The sequence below is a fragment of the Lepidochelys kempii genome, chromosome 13 (assembly GCF_965140285.1).
Source record: "Lepidochelys kempii isolate rLepKem1 chromosome 13, rLepKem1.hap1, whole genome shotgun sequence".
Lineage (NCBI taxonomy): Eukaryota > Metazoa > Chordata > Testudines > Cheloniidae > Lepidochelys > Lepidochelys kempii.
Window position 1 is genome coordinate 33646230 of NC_136392.1, and position 23464 is coordinate 33669693.

The 23464-nt window shown below is 45.1% G+C and overlaps 2 protein-coding genes across 2 annotated transcripts in view; both read right to left on the reverse strand.

Annotated features, from left to right (window-relative positions):
- Window positions 1-1798: 1798 nt before the first annotated feature.
- Window positions 1799-2746, reverse strand: LOC140897017 (olfactory receptor 5AP2). The gene has a single exon (XM_073309272.1). It carries the CDS (start codon window positions 2744-2746, stop codon window positions 1799-1801), a length of 948 nt encoding a protein of 315 aa, XP_073165373.1.
- Window positions 2747-9108: 6362 nt separating this feature from the next.
- LOC140897210 (cytosolic phospholipase A2 gamma) overlaps window positions 9109-23464 on the reverse strand; it is a 34602-nt gene continuing 20246 nt past the window's right edge. Inside the window, exons 10-13 of the mRNA XM_078848294.1 lie at window positions 20759-20845; window positions 14852-15009; window positions 13643-13811; window positions 9109-9275 (exon numbers count right to left, since the gene is read on the reverse strand). Of these exons, the coding sequence (XP_078704420.1) occupies window positions 9109-9275; window positions 13643-13811; window positions 14852-15009; window positions 20759-20845 (581 nt within the window). The remainder of the gene's footprint in view (window positions 9276-13642; window positions 13812-14851; window positions 15010-20758; window positions 20846-23464) is intronic.

Here is a 23464-nt window from a genome sequence, read left to right on the forward strand (position 1 = left end):
TGTAGGTCATCAGGGGAGAATGGTTTGTGACCCCGGCTCTTGCTAGAAGTTTTCAATCAGTGTCTTCTCTCTCTCGCTTTGTTTTCCTGGCTCTTGTTTATCTTTATAGTTAAGACTTTGGATATGTGCCAACATTGTGGTTACCACTTGTGGCTGAATTCCATGTCATGACCTCCTGCTTTACTTATTTTTGCTATTTTTCTACAAATTTGTTAATTGTTTTGCCCCAACTGGCTGTCTACGTGACTTGCACACTTACAGTTGTCAAGGTTCCTTCCCCACCCTGAACTCTAGGGTGTGTATAACTTCATGATATGGGGACCTGCATGAAAGACCCCCTAAGTTTATTCTTACCAGCTTAGGTTAAAAGCTTCCTCAAGGTTCAAACTTTGCCTTGTCCTTGAACCCTATGCTGCCACCACCAAGCATGTTAAACAAAGAACAGGGAAAGAGCCCACTTGGAGACGTCTTCCCCCAAAATATCCCCCCAACCCCTACACCCCCTTTCCTGGGGAAGGCTTGATAAAAATCCTCACCAATTTTTACAGGTGAACACAGACCCAAACCCTTGGATCTTAAGAACAATGAAAAAACAATCAGGTTCTTAAAAGAAGAATTTTAATTAAAGAAAAGGTAAAAGAATTACCTCTGTAAAATCAGGATGGTAAATACCTTACAGGGTACTCAGATTCAAAACATAGAGAATCCCTCTAGGCAAAACCTTAAGTTACAAAAAGACACAAAAGCAGGAATATACATTCCATTCAGCACAGCCTATTTTACCAGCCATTAAACAAAAGGAAATCTAACGCATTTCTAGCTAGATTACTTACTAACTTTTTACAGGAGTTCTGAGCTGCTTTCCTGATCTGTTCCCGGCAGAAGCATCACACAGACAGACACAGACCCTTTGTTCCCCCCTCCAGATTTGACAGTATCTTGTCTCCTCATTGGTCATTTTGGTGAGGTGCCAGCGAGGTTATCTTAGCTTCTTAACCCTTTACAGGTGGAAGGGTTTTGCCTCTGGCCAGGAGGAATTTTATAGCATTTTATACAGAAAGTGGTTACCCTTCCCTTTATATTAATGAGAACAGTTAATGGTGGTAAAGGTTTCAAAAAGCAGTAACACTTGTTTTCCATTATCATCCCCCAACTGATCTATTTTTTTTAGTCAAGTTATACTTTTGGCCTTCACAACATCCCTGGCAATGAGGTCCACAGGTAGACTGTGTATTGTGTGAAGAGATGCTTTTGTTTCTTTGTTTTAAACCTCCTGCCTATTAATTTCATCATGTGACCCCTAATTCTTGTGTTATGTGAAGGGGTAAGTAACAATTCCTTTTTCACTTTCTCCACACCAGTCATGCTTTTATAGACCTCTATCATATCTTCTTTTAATCACCTCTGTTCCAAGATGAATGACCCAGTCTTTGTTATCTCTCCTCACATGGAAGCTGTTCCAGGCCCCTAATTGTTTTTGCTGCCCTTCTCTGTACCTTTTCCAATTTTAATATATCTTTTTTGAATTGAACAGAATCGCACACAGTATTCAAGGTGTGGGCATACCATGGATTTAAATAGTCACAATGGAGCGGGACAGAGGTGACTGAGCCCACAGCAGCTCATTATCCTCTTCCTGGACAGTGTGGGTTTGTATCACAGTATCTAAGTGACTTGCATAACCAAGTTCTATTGAGATCTGTGCTAGGTTATTCAAAGTAGCCTAAAGGAATTAAGCACTAATCTGCCAATGGGAGTTGGGTGCCAAACTTCCATAGGCCATTCTGAAAATGACAGACTAAATCATACCTAAGTTCTGCAGCATGACTTTCCTGAAGGCCCCCTTCACCTCTTTGTTCCTCAGACTGTAAATGATGGGGTTGAACATCGGGGTGACGACTGTGTACATGATAGACAAGGCTTTATGGAAGGCTGGGGACTTCTCTGCAGATGGTGACACATACATGATAACGATGGTCCCATAATACAGACTCACCACTAGCAGGTGAGAGGCACAGGTGGAAAAGGCCTTCTGCCTCCCAGCAGAGGAGGCAATTTGCAGGGTGGCCGAGAGGATAAGAATGTAAGACATAACGATGAAGAGGAAAGGGACCAGGGACACCAGGGAGCAGGAGACCAGAATGATCATTTCCGCCAAGGGGCTTTTTTTGCAGGACAATTTGAGTAGCTCCTCCATGTCACAGAAGAAATTATTAATTTCATTAGGACCGCAGAAGCTTAGCTGGGGAACCATCCCCACTGCTAATGCACTGACTGAGAAACCAGTTATCCAGGAGGCAGATACCAACTGAAGGCAGAACCGGAGGTTCATTATAACATTATAGCTGAGTGGGTTGCATACGGCTAGATAACGGTCATAAGCCATGACTGCAAGTAGGAAACACTCAATGCAAGCCAAAGCACTGAAGAAGAACAACTGTGTGATGCAGTCCCCGAAGGACATTGTCCTGTCCTCTGCCAAGAATCCAGACAGCAACCTGGGGGCAATGACTGAGGTGTAGCAGGTGTCCAGGAAAGACAAGTTCCCCAGGAAGAAGTACATGGGGGTGTGAAGCTGCTGATCAGCCACAACTAGCATAACCATGAGAAGGTTCCCAGCCAGGGTCACAATGTAGATCACTAGAAACAGCACAAAAAGCAGAATCTGAACTTCATTCAAGTTCCTGAATCCCAGAAGGATGAACTTGGTGATGGATGTTTGATTTTTCCATTGCATGTGTCCCATGTGTTCTCTGGAAAGGAAAGAAAGAAAGAAAGAAAGAAAGAAAGAAAGAAAGAAAGAAAGAAAGAAAGAAAGAAAGAAAGAAAGAAAGAAAGAAAGAAAGAAAGAAAGATCTTCTCTCCCCAGATCTTCAGATATGTCCTACCATCCCTTTTAACTTTATTCAGTATTTATTTAAGAACAGATTTTCAAAAGGTTGAGGCTTTCTCTACACTGCACTTTCGTCGTTAAAACTTTCGTCGCACAGGGGTGTGGAAAAAATAGCCCCCTGAACGACAAAAGTTTTAACGATGAAAAGCACCGGTGTGGACAGTGCTTTGTCAGTGGGAGCCACTCTCTCGTCAATGACGCTACTGCCCCTCGTGGAGGGTGGGGGGTCAGTTTGTCACCAAGAGAGAGCTCTCCCGGTAACAAAGAGCGGCTACACTGCTTACCTTGCAATGGTGCGACTGCCGCTGCACTACCGTTCCGTTGTAAGGTGTGCGGCATAGACATAGCCTTAGTTAGGCACCTAGTGGGATTTTACAACACCTCAGTACCTAAAATTCATTGATTTCAACAGATATTATGTGACAAGATGCTTTTGAAAGTCCCACTAGGCTCTAAATACCTTCAAACTTCTGGCTCATAACCTGTTTAAGAGCATTAGTAAATCCAGCTAGGAACTTCTCTGCATCGTTAGGCACCTAAATACCTTTGAAAATCTGGCCCTTAGTGTATAATGCTTTTTCACCTGACCTGATGAAATATGACAGTTGTTACAACACTACAATATATCTGCTAAAATGACCACAGAACTTCACAGAAGGGCACTTTTTGTTACCTCTGTAAAAAATAAAATAAAATAAGAGAAGCGTGAGTCAGCCAAGCCCATAGTGACTATCTATAATTTCTTCAGCAACATACATAGCACATATGGGTAATATTCTCACTCCACTCCCATTGTATTGGCATACTGAGGTCTTATTGGACCTGGTCCAAAACATTTTTCCATGGAAATTTTTAAGTTTTTAGCCAAAAAACTTGAAAAGAGAGATTTTGGCCAAAAATTGAATTTGCAGTGCCTTCTGGGATATGTAGTTTACACCTTGTGTCTCCATTACCAAGAAGCTTGGATTCCCCCATCTGGACTACATCTTCCATAACGCAGCAGGAACAAGGACTCCATATTGCACAGCTACCCCTCACTAAGATGGGAGACCATGATGCATTTTGAGGGATGGATGAGGAAGCCCAGCCTGTAGATGAGAATGGGGACACTTGGCACAAACTACAACTCCCAGGAGGCACTGCAACTCCCTTTATTTAGGTAACTTCTCGCAGTCCTTAGACCAGTCCCCAGGTTGTATCCCTGTTTACCAGCAGGCTCAAGCAGGTTCAACTGTTCTTGCAAAATTTCCCATGGGGATCTGTGACCGGGGTGAACATAGTGTCCCAAAACCAGCCTTTTTGAAACCAAGTATCATTTAATCTCAACAGCAGGAATCAAAGCATAACACAACAATAGGGTTTTGTTCCCAAAATAAACAGCCAATATTCAGCTGCCTTACCTGAAGTTGTGGTAGGTTTAACTTATCCGGAGATCCCACTTCTGGCTTTGGGGGGAACAGGCTCTATCCCTGCAGCCTTTGAGTCCAGCATCTTGGATTTCTAATCACTCCCAAAGCTCTTTGTTTCAGTTTCCCACCTGTCGGCCCTCCCATCCGCAGTCAGCCTGGTGGTGGTAAAACTTAAAAGGCACTGACACCAGTACTGTCCTTATAGTACCAGATATTGCTGTCTGCTTTCCAGCCTACCTGCTTTCTGTGCCTGCTGAAATTAACTTCCTAGCAACCCTAAAGCAAGCCACACAATAAACATATAGTATTCATAAGATAGTACAGGCTTCTCCCATGTCCCTCACAGTCAACCAACTGTTGAGGAGCTGGGACTTGGTTGTTGACTTACAACACCTTTTAGCTGGTGTTGCTATCTAATTATATGCCTTTTTCCCATTCAGTAAAGATTACATCATTGCTATTATTTTCTTCCTGACCCTTTTGTGCATTGCTTTGACTCCCTAAGTGAAAGGGCATAACAACTCCCTCAGCTACCATTTTGAAATATCTGTTGCGTAAGCAACATTAACATGTGAATCTCAAGCGAGTTATTAATCTGGTAAAGCTTTAATGATGAAAAGGCTCAAGAGAGATTCCAGTCTTTCTTTTTTTCTTTCCATAAAGAAACAGTCAATGAAAATACAAAAGGGTAAATATGATTTACAAATTGTATATATTTCCAAATTCTGCATGTTACATGGGGTCTCCAATACAGAAGCTTGCTCAAACCTATTTCTAAAGCCCTGCTAGAACTTGGTCAGAGCACAGTCAATCCAAACTGGACCTCAGTCCATGAGTGTCAAGTTGTTTTCAGACCTGACCTGACCCAAGCCCAGTATTTGTTGTCAGACACTGCTGGGTTCAAGTTGCCTTGAATGGCGCACTGAGGTTTGAGGCTGTGGGTGTGCGCCGAGGAGTCTAGGGAGCAGAGGGGCTCGGGCAGTGGATGTGGAGGAGGTGAGGGGGAAGACCCCCCACCTTAGCCTCAGAGACACATGATAGGCTGAAGGAGCAGTGTGGTCAGGGAAGCTGCGCCCCCACCCTGCTCACCCAAAACAGCTGCCTGCCTGGCTCCCTGACGCCTGGGTCTGCAGCTGCTTTTACACAACCAGTAACACCTCTTTCCCTGGAGGAGAAACAGCCCTCTTAACCGTGCCCAAAATGACATGGCTTTGCCCGGCCACCTTTTCGCCACCCAACCCCGCTCCAGACCCCACCTCCAGGCACCTCCTCTCCCCATCATTGAGCAGGACTGGAGGAGGTGCAGGGTCTGGGCTGCCCTGTCTCATGGGTGTGACTGTTCATCTCCGACCCAAACCTGACACTTGTCATTGGGTCCTGTACCCACCGCATCCCGAACCCAGTGTCTGTAGTTGCGTCCCGTTAGGACTGGGTCAGGCACAGGGCTCTACTCCAGTAGAACTATGGGATGACACAATTTTACAACTTTTCAAAGCAGCCAGGTCAGACAATACAAAGGCAGACAATGCTACATAGACATAGCATACCTGGAGGGCAGGGGGACAGTAATAAAAGAGGAGAAGACACACATGAATAGAGAAAGGAGGAAAGGAGTTGACCTGGGACGGGGGAAGGGAAAAAGAGGAGGGGGTAGGTGGAAGGGACGTCTGGCATTCTTTGAGCCATCTCAATGTTTTTAACTAAATATGTCTGGAGGCCCAAATTTCTTCAAATGCATGTCATTGCTTTCTATGGCAATAGGTTCTTTCTGTGGCTATTAACTCAGACAGGTGTAAATATCACGGCTCTATTCTGGGCACTAGCCTACTCTTGCATTCTTGCAAAATCCTCTGTGTGGTGATCACTGCAGCCCACAAGAACCATAGTCTTTGTGGTGGGGTTAAACCCTGCGTAGCAGATGACTAACCTAGGATATAATTATTAACCACAGCTGAGCACTGTTTTCTCTCGTGTCCATCTCTTTCCACAGCTGCGCGAGCGCTGGATACTTGTTTCTTCGTTACAGTTCCAGCAGACTTCTGATCCCCTTGCTGTCATTGAATAGCATGGTGCTCCACGAATAGTGCCATTGGAATGACTTACGGTGTAAAGTACAACTCAGTGTGAGCAAGAGAATCTGAATCTAGCCCTTACTCAGGCAAGTAATTTTTTTCTCTCAAAGAGGCAAGAGGGGCAGGGCTTAGCACACAGCCCTCTCCTTGGCATCTCCCGTGGGCTAGCTTGGTCACCTCCCGGCAAGAGCTGGCTTTTATGGATCCCATTCTTAGGTGTCTGTCCCTCCTCATTCATTGCACAGAGACCTGGGCACCTCACTCAGGCTTTGTGGATCCCAGTGATTTTCTAAGCACCTAAGAGTTAGGAGCGGTGACGCTCAGCGCCTAAGGGGTGGGCTACAGTGAAAACTGACATCGGCAGCGCTACGACTCTCAGGTGTAGCCAGGCCGAGCTAACCCCTGGTGCAGACAGCACTAGGTCGACAGAAGCATTCCTCCAGCGACCTAGCTACTGCCTCTGTGTGTGAGTTGGGGAGGGGATAAATTACCTACAGAACCCCTCCCATCACTGCAGTGCGTGTCCTCACTGAAGCATTACAGCTGTGCCGCCGTAGCATTTTAAGTGCGGACACATCCTGCGCCCCTTTGTGACTTTAGTCCTTTGCGCACTCACTTACTGTGGAACAATCAGTCGGTGGTGGAACAAAGCCGGGCTATTTCTAGCACTGAGGCAGACAAGGTGAAAAATGATGGGACATTATCGTTTATTTATTTAATATTCATCACACAGAAGGCAAGAGTGTTGTAAAATGTTATTGTCACACACAGCAAAAGAAAAATGATTTGGAAATTAACAAGCAATAAAAAATGCACCGTTATAAATAACAGGCCAGATTCTAGCCTCCATGTAAATGGAGAGTAACATCATCAGCTTTAGTAAAGTTACTCCACATTTACCAGGGGTGTTAATGAGACTGTTTCATAGAATCATAGAATCATAGAATATCAGGGTTGGAAGGGACCCCTGAAGGTCATCTAGTCCAACCCCCTGCTCGAAGCAGGACCAATTCCCAGTTAAATCATCCCAGCCAGGGCTTTATCAAGCCTGACCTTAAAAACCTCTAAGGAAGGAGATTCTACCACCTCCCTAGGTGGATGGATCATGGATCACAGGTTGGCACAAAATTTCTTTCTTACTTCCATTCCTTTTCTAAACTAGGAGAACCCACAGAGAAATCTTGCAGACACATTTGTGTGCCAGGCAGCTGTAATATTATCATTCTGCACAATGTAAATTTCTGTGTGACAGTGGTGTAGGGTGACCAGATAGCAAGTGTGAAAAATCGGGACACGTTTTTTGGTGGGGTGGGGGAATAGTTGTGTATATAAGACAAAGCCCCTAATATCGGAATGGTCCCAAGAATATTGGGATGTCTGGTCAACCGAGAGTGGTGCCATGTGAGCACTGACAAACCAACATGTATGTATGTGTCTTATAAATTCTATCTATCTATCTATCCCCATATACCCCATCTATTTATATTAACTTATTATGTATTAATCTGTCCATCACCACAAGCTATTGTATATTCATCTATCTAGTTATGTCAACCCTCTCATCACAAGCTATTGTATGTATTGTAGATAAATCTAGCTAGCTAGCTCGATCATCATTATCTACCGTCTATCTACTTATGTGTCTAATAATCATCACATACTATCTATCTAGGCATCTAGGACCATTTTACCAAATTCATTATTCCATAGCCAGAGCTACATTCACAAAAGGATTTGGCTCCTAGTGGCCATATTACATACCAGAAGCCCAGCATCAGGCCCCACTGGGAGTCACCAAACCCCCACTCAGCTGTCGCTGAATCCTGTAGATGCCTTATCTCAGTCAACACCTATGTTTTGGCAGTAAGAGTTCCCTTGGTGCCTCTGGACATGCACACGGCTGCCCTGCTCTAGGTATACAGATGCCTAAGCCCCACAGCAATGCACGAACTGCGGGAAGACAGGTGTTCCTCCACATAGCTCACCTGTGGGGCCTACCACTGTGGGCTGTAGAGCTGGGGGACTAGATCCTGGGTCTGTGATCTCAGAGGGGAGTGCTGCAGCCATCAGGCTTCTCACCCTTGCTCTCTCTCTCTCTCTCAAAGCCGCCATAACAATTACACTTTCCCACTGCCCAGTGACGAGGGCCCTCTCCTCAGAGATAGCAGATGCCTCTTCAAATCCCTTCTCCCCCTGAGGCAGCCAGGGAACTTGACCTGAGGTCTCCTCCATCCCAAGTGAGTACGCTGACTACTGGGCTAACAGTTCTGAGGGAAGCCATCTTCCTCCTTCTCGCACCATGGCTCAGGCTCCACAGGTAAGGTAGGAAGAGGAACGCCTGTCTTTCCCGAGTAGGGAATCACTCTGGGTCTTAGGGCCCTGGACACTGAGATGGCGGCTGCAGTGCACATGCCCTGAGGCAGAAACATAGACACCCAGGGAAATTTCACTGAAACAACTTTGGTGCTGAGGGAGTTTAGGCACTACAGGGTTCTCTGGCAGCTGAGCAAGAATTTTGTGAACCCCAGGAGTGCCTAAATCTGTGACTCAGGCACCTACAGGGGCAGTTAGGTACCTAAATCGCTTTGTGAATCTAACACTGGGAAACTAACTCCTCCCTGCTGCACTTAGGTTCTAAGTGGTCACAGTAAACAGCCTCTTGGGAAATATGCAAGTCAGAGCCAGGCACAGATTTTCTGTCCTTCATTATCAGAAGCCAAACAGAGATGTGGTTTTAAAACTCCTTGGTGGAGGAGGACACAATCTGCTGGATCTCATTCAAAATCTTCTCCTTGTTGTTGGACACATTCATCTTTGCTCTTTTGAGGAGTTCTTTGACATCATCCTCTGAGTAATGTCTAGTAAAGGTGGTAAACTCGTCTCTGAAGTCCTTTATTTTACCTAGGAAAAAAACAGGTGGGTAAGTATCAAATAGAGGGAAACAGTGGTACTGCTTTTACACTTTTACTGCTCCCAGGAGCATAGAATCCAGGTACCTAAAGAGGAAGGGGAACACCATGGCCAACTTCTGAGGTTTTCTTAGAATCACAGAAATGTGGGGCTGAAAGGGACCTTGAAACATCACTAAGTCCAATTTCCTGTGCTGAGGCAGGACCAAGTGAACCTAGAACATCCGTGACATATGTTTATCCAAGCTGTTCCTAAAATCTTCAGATGAGGATTCCACTACGTCCCATGGAAGTCTATTCCAGAGTGAAACTACCCTGAGAGTTAGGAAGTTTTTCTTAGGTTTTTTCCCCCAACAAAAAATAACATGTGACCAGATGACTAGCAACATAAACAATAAAGGGGAGGGGATGAAGATCTGAATAAGTAAAGAACATTTCACAGATTTTCTGACCAATTTAATTAATTCAAATCAGCAAGGCCTGATGCTATTTACCGACGGTACTGAAGGAATTAGCTGAAGAAATCTTGGAGTCACTGGCAATAATAATTATGAACTCATGGATGACAGGAGAGGTCCTGGAAGACTGGAGAAGAGCTCATCTTTAAAAGGGGGGGAAAGGGGAGCCAGGGAACTTGGGAACCTACTAGAACAATGTTTAAAACATTAAATTTGCAAATACCTGGAGAACAAAGAGGTGATCATTAGCAGCCTGCGTGGATTGGCATAGAACAAATCATGCTAAACCAGCTTGATTTCCTTCTTTGACAGGGTAACTGATTTGGTTGATAGGGTGAATGAAGTGGACATAATATAGCTGGACATCAGCAAGGATTTTGACACAATCCCACATGACATTCTGATAAGTAAGCTGGAGAAATGCAGACTTGGTAGAACTACCATTAAGCAGATATATAATTGGTTAAACAACCTCAAACAAAGAGTAACTATTAATAGAATGATGTCAGATTGGAGGAGGTCTCAGGTGGGGTTCCACAGGGATCTGTGCTGTGTTCAGTCTTGTTTAACATCTTTGTTAATGACCTGGATGTAGGAATAGAGAATATACTTATCAAGTTTGCAGATGACACAAAGTTAGAGTGGTTGCCAACACTTTGGAGGATAGAGCTAAAATTCAAAGGGATCTTGATAACTTGGAGCATTGGGCTATAGACAACAAAATGAAATTCAACAAAGACAAATGTAAATTTCTGCACTGAGGGAAGAAAAACCAAATGCACAAATACAGAATAGGGGGTAACTGGCCTGGCAGCAGCACTGCTGAGAAGGATCTGAGAGTTGTGGTGGATCACAACCTCAATATGAGTCAGCAATGCGATGCTGTTGCAAAGAAAGCAAATGCAATTTTAGGCTGTGTTAACAAAGACATAGTATGGAAGTCACGAGAGGTGATACAGGTGATACAGGGCAACTGTAGTCAGTGCTGGTTAGACCTGAGCTCGAGTACTGTGTCTAATTTTGGTCACTAACGTATGGAAAGGATATACAGAAGCTGGAGAGGCTCCAGAGGTGAGTGACAAAGATGTTCAAAGGGATGAAATGCTAGCCCTATGAGCAAAGGCTGAAGGAACTTGGTATGTTCAGTTTGGAAAAGAGAAGATTAAGTGGGGCATGATAGCTGTCTTCAAATACTTAAAAGACTGCCATAAAAAAGACCGAGAAAGTTTTTCTCTCATGCCATAGAGGGCAGGATAAGAGGCAATGGGTTCAAACTACAGCAGAGCAGATTTAGATTAAATCTCTGGAAAAAAAATCCAAACTGTAAAAATGGTAGGACAATGGAACAAACTGCTTAGGGAGGTCATGGAATCTCCTTTACTGGAGGTTTTCAAAAGGAGGCTGGGTAGCCATCTGTCTGGGATGGTTTAGACAGAACAAATCCTGCATCTTGGCTGAGGGTTAGACTAGATGACCCTTCCGGTCCCTTCTAACCTTATCGTTCTATGAATCTAATAGTGAACCTAAATCTCCCATGCTCCATATTAAGCCTATGACTTTTTGTCCTATTTTCAATGGACATTGAGAATCATTGATCTCATCCGCTTTATAAAGCCCTTAACATACTTAAGAGGGAGGGATAGCTCAGTGATTTGAGCATTAGCCTGTTAAACCCAGGGTTGTGAGTTCAATCATTGAGGGGACCACTTAGCGATCTGGGGCAAAAATTCAGGATTGGTCCTGCTTTGAGCAGGGGGTTGGACTAGATGACCTCCTGAGGTCCCTTCCAATCCTGATATTCTATGAGTCTATAATTGAAGACTGTTACCAGGATTAGGTGAGGATCACAGCTGTTATTTATATTTTCAAAAGTAAGTTTCCAGTCCTTAGGTTTCAGAGTAAAACCTGCAAATGTGACACTGATGCACTTTAAAGGCTTAGAAACCAGCAAACAAATACAAATAACCAAATGCTTATTGTTTTAACAATGTCATGATTTTAAGCCCATCTCATGCTTTTAAGGGAGCTTATCTAGCTAGATAGCTAGATAGCTAGGGTATATGGGGATAGCCTATCTAGCTATCTATATACACTGATGTAATGGACTGTGTAGCTCAGACAGGCCCTGAAAGGGTTAATGTGGGCCAATTATGTTCCCTGGCTACACCTGGAGGGAGAACCAGACTTAGCTGAAGGTGAGTCCCAGCTGGGGAGGGAGCTGGGTGGGCTCCATGAAGGCAGGAGTTTCAGAGAAGGAGGAGGCTGCAAGGAGGACCTCTCTCTGGGTTAGGGAGTGGAGAGACATGGAAGAGAGTTGGCTTCGGGGATGGTCTCCTGAGTATCGAAATCTGGCAAGAAGCAGTGAGAGAAAGCATCCATTGGAACAGAGCAGGCTGCAGTACTAAGCCCTGATAAAAAGGCAGGAACTGGAGAACCAGGGAAAGAGCTCTGGGAATTGCTCAGCAGAGGAACAAAGCAGCAGGGATGGATGAGAGGCCAAGCCTGAGGAGAGTAGTAATTGGCTTGAGTTTATCCTTTTAGCTCGGGATTTGTGTTAGGGGGTTCCAGGGGAGAGCCCTGGCCCTGAAAGAAGGCTGAACCTACAGAGGTTGTGGAGGGAGAAGGCCTGTAAAAGGAGTGGACCTTCACTGTTGTTTATAGGGCCCCTGGACTGGAACCCGGTGGAGTGCGAGGGCCAGGGTTCCCTTACCAGCTACAGGAGAAAGTGGCATGAAGTCCTTAAGAAGGGGACAAGGATGACTGGAAGCCATGGGGCAAGGTTGTACAACATCCCTAGGACCTAGAGTTGGTGCCAGAGACCTGCTATAAGGATACTGGACTTTTATTTGTGGGAAACTGGTACACCAGAATGGGTGGATTTACATTGTGACCTGGCCCGAGGGCTGAGTCCTGGGAAAAGGCGGTCCACCAGAGAACAGCGGAACTCAGGGGCTGGGTTACGGAGAGTCATGGCACCTAATTTTAGACCCCTGGAAAATCACTGGGATTCACAAAGGCTGAGTTAGGTGCCCAGGCTTCCTGTGCAATGAAAGAAGAGAGACAGGCTCCTGGGAAAGTGATCCACAAACACCAGTATGCTAGGCTGGGAACCACCTACGCTAGCCCGTGGGAGATGCCCAGGAGAGGGATGTGTGCTAACCGCTGAGGGAGTTCAGCACCCAAGTCCAGGCTAGAGGGAGGTGCCTGTCTCTGCTTGGGGTTCTCATCTGTGATAACAGACACTCTATAGCCTGGTGGTTACAGCACTGACACGGGCTGTGGGGGGCCCGGCCTCCATTCCCCCTGTTCCGCTGACTCTCCAATTCTTTATCCAAAGTAGAACAGATACAATAGGAGATACTGAGGGAGTCCCACATCAGCATATCCCCTTGCCCAGTGGTTTTGGCCTTTGCCTGAGAGACGGCACATCCCTCTTCAAATCCCTTCTCCTCCCTCAGGCTGAGGGGGAACTTGACCTGCCCCCCCATCCCAGGTGAGTGCCATAACCTCTGGGCTAAAAGTTATGAGGGAGGGCCTCCCTCCCTGCATTTGTCTGAGTGCACGTGTGGGGCCTGATCCTGCAGGCCATGCCTCAGCATGACTGCCACAGCCAAGTGAGGCAGAGAAACACCTCTCTTCATGTATCTGGAAGCCTAGGATGGGGCAGCAGTGGACATGCCCAGAGACGGAAACTCAGGCACCGAGAGAACTTTTCTGCAAATCATAGGCCCTGAGCAAGTGTAGATTCCTATAGAGTCTGGTGGCAGCTGAGCAAGGGTTTTGTGATTCCCAGTGAGGCCTGGTTCTAACATTTAGGTGGCTAAACTGGCAATGAGGCACCTAAGTCTGTTTGCGAATCTAGCCCATAGAGTTTTAGAAGAGTGGTGCACAATTAAGTTACCTGGACAATTTATGGTGTTGAAGAGTGGGAAGTGCATGACAGTGGGAACATCCTTTCCTCTGAAGATGTAGCAATCGGAGGGGTGATCTGGGTCCTTAATCTCTTCTGGATCTATCTTGGGAAATGGGATGTGATTTGTCTTACAATAAATGGCAGTTTTCTTGATGGTCTGGGAAAGAGGGAAAAGTAATTTTAAAAGAAATAAATAAAAAATGACCATCTCATTAATAAAATGTGATGTCACTAATATGGCCAGGCTAGAGAGTTAAAAATATCCCTCACCTACAGTATACAAACATTCCAAGGAGCCTCTAAAGAACTGACTAATCGAGGGCCTCCTTGGAAACCAGACATGATCCTGTTGCCTTATCTGTGTAGCAGGAATCTTTGCATAACAATGCATATACTGTGGCTGAGGTTTTCAAAAGCTCCTAAGGGATGTGGATGCCCAGTTCCCATAAAGATTAATCCCTTAGGTCCCTTAACCTCAGCCCAACGTAATAAACAGAAATCAAAGCCCAGACGTTCAGCTCCAAAAGCACAAGTTTGATTTTGGTTTTGTCTTTTACAAATTCATCTATAGAAAAACTTGTCTTTGATGTTAACAAAGCAGCAAAGTGTTACAGTAGCTGCGGCCACTAGAGGGAGACAATATCACCTGTGGAGCCCTGGTGAGATGGGAGGCTGAGGTTAGCGAGTTTGCAGAGTTCTAACTGACTTACTGGAACTTAGTTCACATTTCTACTGACCCCGCCTCCTCCTGCTAGAGCGCTCTTGGCTCTGTACGTGCTAACAGAAATGAAAAGTGGTCAAACCTAATGACTGTCATTTAGCCTGTCAGATAGGACTGTGATACACACACGGGCACATCTGTGGAGTAAGCAGCTGCCATTTTCACACAGAGTAAAACTGAATTTCAAGTTTTCCTCTTCTTCCATGACATCCACAGGGAAAGAGAGGTCACGACTGGCCACGTGCCCACACCCCAATCCCAAGCGACCTTGCAGGGAATAAGGTAAATATTCCCAGTGGATCCTATACGTCCACACATCTCAAATTGTGATCCCCACAGCACCTTCAGGGAATCCAAATTACTGCTGCTAACAACCGTGTAACCTCACTGGGTCATGGGCCAAGTCCTGGGTATTTCTGCAGTGCTTGATCCCGACGGGGGCGTTGGGAGATATCACAATGAATAACAGAAGTTACCTCGAAAGGATCCCCGGCGCTGAAGTCGAAGGAGAGGATCAGTTGCACTTTCCTCTGTGGGCGCAGAATGAGGGGGTAGGCAGAATTTATGGCAATGCCGGCATCAATCAAGTAGATTAATTTGTCTTCTGTCAAGCCAGTGGATTGGGCATCATGACCTGCGAAAGTGCACCCAAGTATTGTTTTAGGCTGTGATTTTTCCAGCGGGTCACAATGAGTGAGGTGCCCAAATCCCCCTGAATTCCATGTGCATTTTCAAAGGTGCCTCAACTGGCAGATAAACTCTTAGTGGGATTTCCTAAGGCACCTAAAGCAAGTTAAGCACTGTCAGGAGAAGGGAGATGCAGCTAGCCTAATTATGTGCTAGCTTAACCCCCCACAGTCTAACGAGCACAGCCGGGCCCCAGCTGAGCTGCCTGATTAGCCCAAACACCCAACTGGCTGTGGGGAGCTGCAAACTTGCTCTTATGACCAGTGACAGGGCTCTGGCTGCTCAAAGAATTCACCCATGGCTGGGAGAGCTCCTGCCCTGTGCCCAGCCTTGGACCCACCTTGTCTTGCGCCAATAACCGTCTCTGATTCCTGGCCTCTGACTCTGCCTTTGACCCTCGGCAGCGGCCACTGGCCTTTGACTCTGGCACCTACCCTCGGCTCCAATTCCTGGCTACTGATGCCTGCTGTCATCACTCAACATGACTCCTGCTCTAACCAGTAGGCATGACAACCCCCATTCTGGTCACTGACAGGCACCTAACTAGTGGGAGTTTGATGCCTGCCCTGCTTGGGTGCTTCTGCAGTTACCACAAGGGGCCAGACTTGCAAAGGTGGGTTGGTGCCTAAAGATAGAGAGAGAGGCCCAGTGGGTATTCAAAGTGCCCAGGGCCCAGCTTGATAAAGGTATTTAGGCACTTCTGACCTCAGTGCCTAACAGATTTAGGAGCCCAATCTCAATGTTTAGGAGAGAAAATCTCATTGGCAGTCCATAGTCCTAAATCAGTTTGGTGTTGCAATGCTGACCACATCAACGCATAAATACCTTTGACAATCTGGGCCTAGATGTCTCAATCCTATTAACCACAGATGTCTATCGGTATCTTTAGACACTAAAACCTTGCCCTGAGCCTCCTTGAAAAACCTCAGCTCTAATTTTGAGAAATTAGCATCTAAACCAGCTCAGTGACACATGGGCATGATCTATAAACACATATTTGAGGCAGCATTTGGTAAGTCTCCGTTTTACGAGAATCCCGGCTGCGTTATAAAGAAGTCCTGACTCAGGGCAAATTCTGAATCATATTAATACCGAGAACATTTACTGTTTGCTTTGACACTATCTCACACCAGAGTGGGGCAAACACAGCAACAACGCACTGACAATCATCTGTCCAAACAAAAGCCCCACAGTGCCTTCGGGTTTCATGTGGGTTTCCCTTTTATTTACTTTCCATGAACACTCAAAAAGGCAATTGGAGCTGGTCAAAAAAATGAAGAATATCTGCTTCTCCCCCCTCACACCCCAAAAAGCATTGGAATTTCAAAATTGTTTCATTCCACAGGGATGGAAGCTGACTCATTTTCTGTTTTTCATGAACAACAGAGATTTTAAGCCAATAATTTCCCCGAAAAAACTGAGTTTTTTCTGTGAAAAAGTTGATTTTAGAAAATGGCCATTTTCCACTCAGAATGAAAATATCACTTGATAAATGTTGACCAGCTGTAAAGAATACCTCTTGCCTTAATGATGATTGGGGATGCCTTGCAATCTGAGTCTCATAAAACCTTGTAAAATACATTGTCACACCAGCTCTCAAACAGTGGTGAGTGGATAATGCAAAACAAACCAAAACAAATATTCAGAAAAGTTTGTTGGAACAAAAAGCAGAAATTCCATTTTTACTGCTGCTTTTATTCTCTCTTGTGCACAAGAATTTTCATAGGTTTGTGATAATTCTCATAGTCCTCAACATCCTCCCTCTGGGGCCTTGAGAAAGTAATTTCTCATTTTTGCACCTCAGATCTCCATCAGTTACATGCGAATAACAGTTCTCTGCCTTGCAGAAAATTCTCAGCTGTCACCAGGCACTCAGGTAATATGGCAATGTGGAGGCCAATAAACAGGTTACTAGATACAGAATTTGTGATAAATTTCATGACACTGTCTTTAAAGCTTTGTGGGCTATAAGACAGCTGTCCCCTGTCCCCCCCCCCCGCCCCAATCATAGAATCATAGAATATCAGGGTTGGAAGGGACCCCAGAAGGTCATCTAGTCCAACCCCCTGCTCGAAGCAGGACCAATTCCCAGTTAAATCATCCCAGCCAGGGCTTTGTCAAGCCTGACCTTAAAAACCTCTAAGGAAGGAGATTCTACCACCTCCCTAGGTAACGCATTCCAGTGTTTCACCACCCTCTTAGTGAAAAAGTTTTTCCTAATATCCAATCTAAACCTCCCCCACTGCAACTTGAGACCATTACTCCTCGTTCTGTCATCTGCTACCATTGAGAACAGTCTAGAGCCATCCTCTTTGGAACCCCCTTTCAGGTAGTTGAAAGCAGCTATCAAATCCCCCCTCATTCTTCTCTTCTGCAGGCTAAACAATCCCAGCTCCCTCAGCCTCTCCTCATAACTCATGTGTTCCAGTCCCCTAATCATTTTTGTTGCCCTTCGCTGGACTCTCTCCAATTTATCCACATCCTTATTGAAGTGTGGGGCCCAAAACTGGACACAGTACTCCACATGAGGCCTCACCAATGTCGAATAGAGGGGAACGATCACATCCCTCGATCTGCTCGCTATGCCCCTACTTAGACATCCCAAAATGCCATTGGCCTTCTTGGCAACAAGGGCACACTGCTGACTCATATCCAGCTTCTCGTCCACTGTCACCCCTAGGTCCTTTTCTGCAGAACTGCTGCCTAGCCATTCGGTCCCTAGTCTGTAGCTGTGCATTGGGTTCTTCCGTCCTAAGTGCAGGACCCTGCACTTATCCTTATTGAACCTCATCAGATTTCTTTTGGCCCAATCCTCCAATTTGTCTAGGTCCTTCTGTATCCTATCCCTCCCCTCCAGCGTATCTACCACTCCTCCCAGTTTAGTATCATCCGCAAATTTGCTGAGAGTGCAATCCACACCATCCTCCAGATCATTTATGAAGATATTGAACAAAACCGGCCCCAGGACCGACCCTTGGGGCACTCCACTTGATACCGGCTGCCAACTAGCCATTGATCACTACCTGTTGAGCCCGACAATCTAGCCAGCTTTTTACCCACCTTATACTGCATTCATCCAGCCCATACTTCCTTAACTTGCTGACAAGAATACTGTGGGAGACCGTGTCAAAAGCTTTGCTAAAGTCAAGAAACAATACATCCACTGCTTTCCCTTCATCCACAGAACCAGTAATCCCATCATAAAAGGCGATTAGATTAGTCAGGAATGACCTTCCCTTGGTGAATCCATGCTGGCTGTTCCTGATCACTTTCCTCTCATGCAAGTGCTTCAGGATTGATTCTTTGAGGACCTGCTCCATGATTTTTCCAGGGACTGAGGTGAGGCTGACTGGCCTGTAGTTCCCAGGATCCTCCTTCTTCCCTTTTTTAAAGATTGGCACTACATTAGCCTTTTTCCAGTCATCCGGGACTTCCCCGGTTCGCCACGAGTTTTCAAAGATAATGGCCAATGGCTCTGCAATCACAGCCACCAATTCCTTCAGCACTCTCGGATGCAACTCTTCCGGCCCTATGGACTTGTGCATGTCCAGCTTTTCTAAATAGTCCCTAACCACCTCTATCTCCACAGAGGGCTGGCCATCTCTTCCCCATTTTGTGATGCCCAGCGCAGCAGTCTGGGAGCTGACCTTGCTAGTGAAAACAGAGGCAAAAAAAGCATTGAGTACATTAGCTTTTTCCACATCCTCTGTCACTAGGTTGCCTCCCTCATTCAGTAAGGGGCCCACACATTCCTTGGCTTTCTTCTTGTTGCCAACATACCTGAAGAAACCCTTCTTGTTACTCTTGACATCTCTGGCTAGCTGCAGCTCCAGGTGCGATTTGGCCCTCCTGATATCATTCCTACATGCCCGAGCAATATTTTTATACTCTTCCCTGGTCATATGTCCAACCTTCCACTTCTTGTAAGCTTCTTTTTTATGTTTAAGATCCGCTAGGATTTCACCATTAAGCCAAGCTGGTCGCCTGCCATATTTACTATTCTTTCGACTCATTGGGATGGTTTGTCCCTGTAACCTCAACAGGGATTCCTTGAAATACAGCCAGCTCTCCTGGACTCCTTTCCCCTTCAAGTTAGTCCCCCAGGGGATCCTGGCCATCCGTTCCCTGAGGGAGTCGAAGTCTGCTTTCCTGAAGTCCAGGGTCCGTATCCTGCTGCTTACCTTTCTTCCCTGCGTCAGGATCCTGAACTCAACCAACTCATGGTCACTGCCTCCCAGATTCCCATCCACTTTTGCTTCCCCCACTCATTCTACCCGGTTTGTGAGCAGCAGGTCAAGAAAAGCGCCCCCCCTAGTTGGCTCCTCTAGCACTTGCGCCAGGAAATTGTCCCCTACGCTTTCCAAAAACTTCCTGGATTGTCTATGTACCGCTGTTTTGCTCTCCCAGCAGATATCAGGAAAATTAAAGTCACCCATGAGAATCAGGGCATGCGATCTAGTAGCTTCCGTGAGCTGCTGGAAGAAAGCCTCATCTACCTCATCCCCCTGGTCCGGTGGTCTATAGCAGACTCCCACCACTACATCACTCTTGTTGCACACACTTCTAAACTTAATCCAGAGACACTCAGGATTTTCTGCAGTTTCGTACCAGAGCTCTGAGCAGTCATACTGCTCCCTTACATACAGTGCTACTCCCCCACCTTTTCTGCCCTGCCTGTCCTTCCTGAACAGTTTATAACCATCCATGACAGTACTCCAGTCATGTGAGTTATCCCACCAAGTCTCTGTTATTCCGATCACGTCATAGTTCCTTGACATCACCAGGACCTCCAGTTCTCCCTGCTTGTTTCCAAGGCTTTGTGCATTTGTATATAAGCACTTGAGATAACCTGTTGATCGCCCCTCATTCCCAGTATGAGGCAGGAGCCCTCCCCTCACAGACATTCCTGCCTGTGCTTCCTCCCGGTATCCCGCTTTCCCACTTACCTCAGGGCTTTGGTCTCCTTCCCCCGGTGAACCTAGTTTAAAGCCCTCCTCACTAGGTTAGCCAGCGTGCTGGCAAAGATGCTCTTCCTTCTCTTCGTAAGATGGAGCCCGTCTCTGCCCAGCACTCCTCCTTCATGGAACACCATCCCATGGTCAAAGAAACCAAAGCCTTCTCTCCGACACCACCTGCGTAGCCATTCGTTGACTTCCACGATTCGACGGTCCCTACCTAGGCCTTTTCCTTCCACGGGGAGGATGGACGAGAACACCACTTGCGCCTCCAACTCCTTTATCCTTTAACCCCTTCCCCACTGCTGCCCCTTCCCCACCCCCACCCTCTGCTGTCCCTAGTGCCCATTATACAGTATAGTCGCCCCTTCAAGCTGGAAATGGGCGACAGGGGATGGATCACTTGATGATTACCTGTTCTGCTCATTACCTCTGAAGCACCTGGCATTGGCCATTTTCAGAAGACAAGATACTGGGCTAGATCTGTCTGACCCAGTGTGGCCATTCTTATGTTCTCACCCCCTGCTGCCCCCTGCGACCCATTACACAGCATAGCTACTTTTTTCCTGTCTCTCACCCTCTGCTGCCTTCTTTTGCCCATTATACAATCTGGCTGCCTTTTTCCCATTGCTTTCTGTTTAAGCTATTCTCTGTCAAAACAGAACCTTGAAAAACAGGGAAATTCATACTGCAGAGGTAGAAACAAAAGTGGAAAGTGCAATTCAAATGGATTTTGCTTACTACTTTTGTACAGAAAGTTGTTGGTGCACCCCCATATCCAGTAGAGGAGACAGGTTATGGTTTTCCTTAACAATTGGCATGAACATCCTATTAGGCAAAAAAAAAAAATCAGAATAAAAATCAAAGCTGAAAATAAGTACAAAGAAATAGCTAGAAGTCTATAGACTGAATTCCTTTTTTCTTCTCGGTTGCTAGTAGGTGTGAGTAGGGGCAGAGACAGGTATTTGTTGATCCACAGGCACTCAGGTAGCATAGTGCCCCTTGCAGAGCAATTGCAATAAACACAGAGGTTATTCTGCTTCGGGGCTACTGGACTCAGCCTGTCTGATTGTCTAGCTCCCATACTGACTGACAGACACTGTGCTGGCTGGATGCAGGGACTCCTACTTGTGCAGCCCCCTCTGACAATGGATGTTTCTTTGCATTTTCACAGGCATAACTGAGGACCAGTTTTGGTGTGACAGGACTTGGAATGGGGATGGGGTTTGAGGAGAGAGTGGTGGGTCAGGAGTGAAAGGGCAGGCCAGAAGACTGCATGAGATCAGGGGGAACCCACAACTCCAGGGTCTTTATACAGAGAAATTTGAAATGTTGGGGTTTGTTCTAAATCAAGAACAAAATGGATTAACTGATGGAAAATATTCTCTTTTAGAAATAACTTTTACTTTGGTTTTACCAGACCTAGAACACCAGACATTGTGCTTCTTACTATGCTTGTAAAATAAATAAATAAATAAATAAATTGTACTGTCAACAATCCTGTTGCTCGTTAATAAAAAATTAGTAACTAAATTTACTTTCTCCAAAGGTAAGTTTAGCCTTTGTTTACTCAACGACATCTAAGGCTGCTAGATACTTAACTGCCACACACCTTCAATATGGTATTACTTCAGGATAAATTCTAAATGGCCTTGTGTTCTCTTAAATTACAGCAAAGTCCCTCAGGGCCAGATTTAAAAAAATATTTAAGCACCTAGTGGGATTTTGAAATCAGTGGAGGTTAGGTGCCTAGATGCTTTCAAAAATCCCATTCCAGGTTTAAATCTTTTAACCATATGGCCTGAAACTTACAAGCACTCTTATTCAGCATCTCTGTATCTTTTGTGGGATTCCTTATTTCTTAACTATTATTAGTCTTGGAAGGATTAGATTTTGATCAGTAAATGTCAATTTCATAGGACACTCACATGGGAAAAATAATTCCCGTCTATATGATCTATGATAACAGAAATTTACCGAGAGGCAAAGCATGAAAAATGCTGCTTGAGAACTCATCTGAGTTTGATTTAACTATATTTACTTTATATATTTTGACATGTGATGTTGACAATTTGTATTTTAATGGTTATAAAGCTTGAACTTTTTGAATGTCAGTGTTAGGAGACACATTCCCATAGACTTTCAATAGGATTTTGGTGGCAAAAGGACCCTAGGGCCTTACATAAGAACATATGAATGGCCAGTGGGAATGAACAGAACAGGTCAATTTATTGACTGATCTATCCCCTGTCGTCCAGTCCCAGCTTCTATTAGTCAGAGCTTTAGGGACACCCAGATCATTGGACTGTATTCCTGACCATCTTGGCTAATAGCCATTGATGGACCTAGCCTCCATGAACTGTTCTAATTCTTTTTTTAACCCGATTACACTTTTGGCCTTTACAACCCTGGCAATGAGTTCCACAGATTGACTGTGCATTGTCTGAAGAAATATTTCCTTGTGTTGGTTTTAAACTTATTGCCAATTAATTTCATTGGTTCATGTGCTATGTGAAATGGTAAATAACACTTCCTTATTCATATTCTCCCACACAATTTATGATTTTAATAAATCTCTGTCATATCTCCCCTCAGTCGTCTCTTTTTCAAGAGAAACAGTCCCTTTCTTTTTAATCTTTCTTCATACAGAAGCTGTTCCATCCCCCTAATTATATCTGTTGCCCTTTTCTGACCCTTTTCCAATTCTAATATACCTTTTCTGAGATGGGGAAACCAGAGCTGCACGCAGTATTGAAGATGTGGGCGTACCATGGATTTATATAGAGGCAATATGATATTTTCTGTCTTATTATCTATCCCTTTCCTAATGATTCCCAACATTCTGTTAGCTTTTTTGACTGCAGCTGCACATTGAGTGGATGTTTTCTGTCAACTATCCATAATGACTCCAAGATCTGTTTCTGGAGTGGTAACAGCTAATTTAGACCAGATCATATAGAGTTGGGATAATGTTTTCCAATGTGCATTACTTTGCATTTATCAACATTGAATTTCATCTGTAATTTTCTTGCCCTGTCACTCGGTTTTATAAGGTCCCTTTGTAACTCTTCCCAGTCTGACTTGGACTTAACTATCTTGAGTAGTTTTGTATCATCTGCAAGTTTTCCTTTCTCCAGATCTTTTATGAATATGTTGAACAGCCCTGGTCCCAGCACAGATCCCTGGGGCACCGCACTATTTACCTCTCTCCATTGTGAAAAGTGACCATTTATTCCTAGTCTTTGATTCCTAATCTTTAACCAGATACTGGTTATCATAACTTTTTGTTTTTCCCTCTTAATGTGAGGGGGGAAATAGAAGAAAGAGATGACACACTTGAAATGATGAATTATGGAGGGAAATAGTTAAATGACAAATTTTCTTCCTTTTAGGGCACATCTGGTTCTTTGCTCCCACATCTGGGGCAATAATTTGGAAAGTCAATGG

Coding starts and splice junctions, on each gene's coding strand:
- LOC140897017 (XM_073309272.1), bottom strand. CDS start 2,746: ATGGGACACATGCAATGGAAAAATCAAACATCCATCACCAAGTTCATC.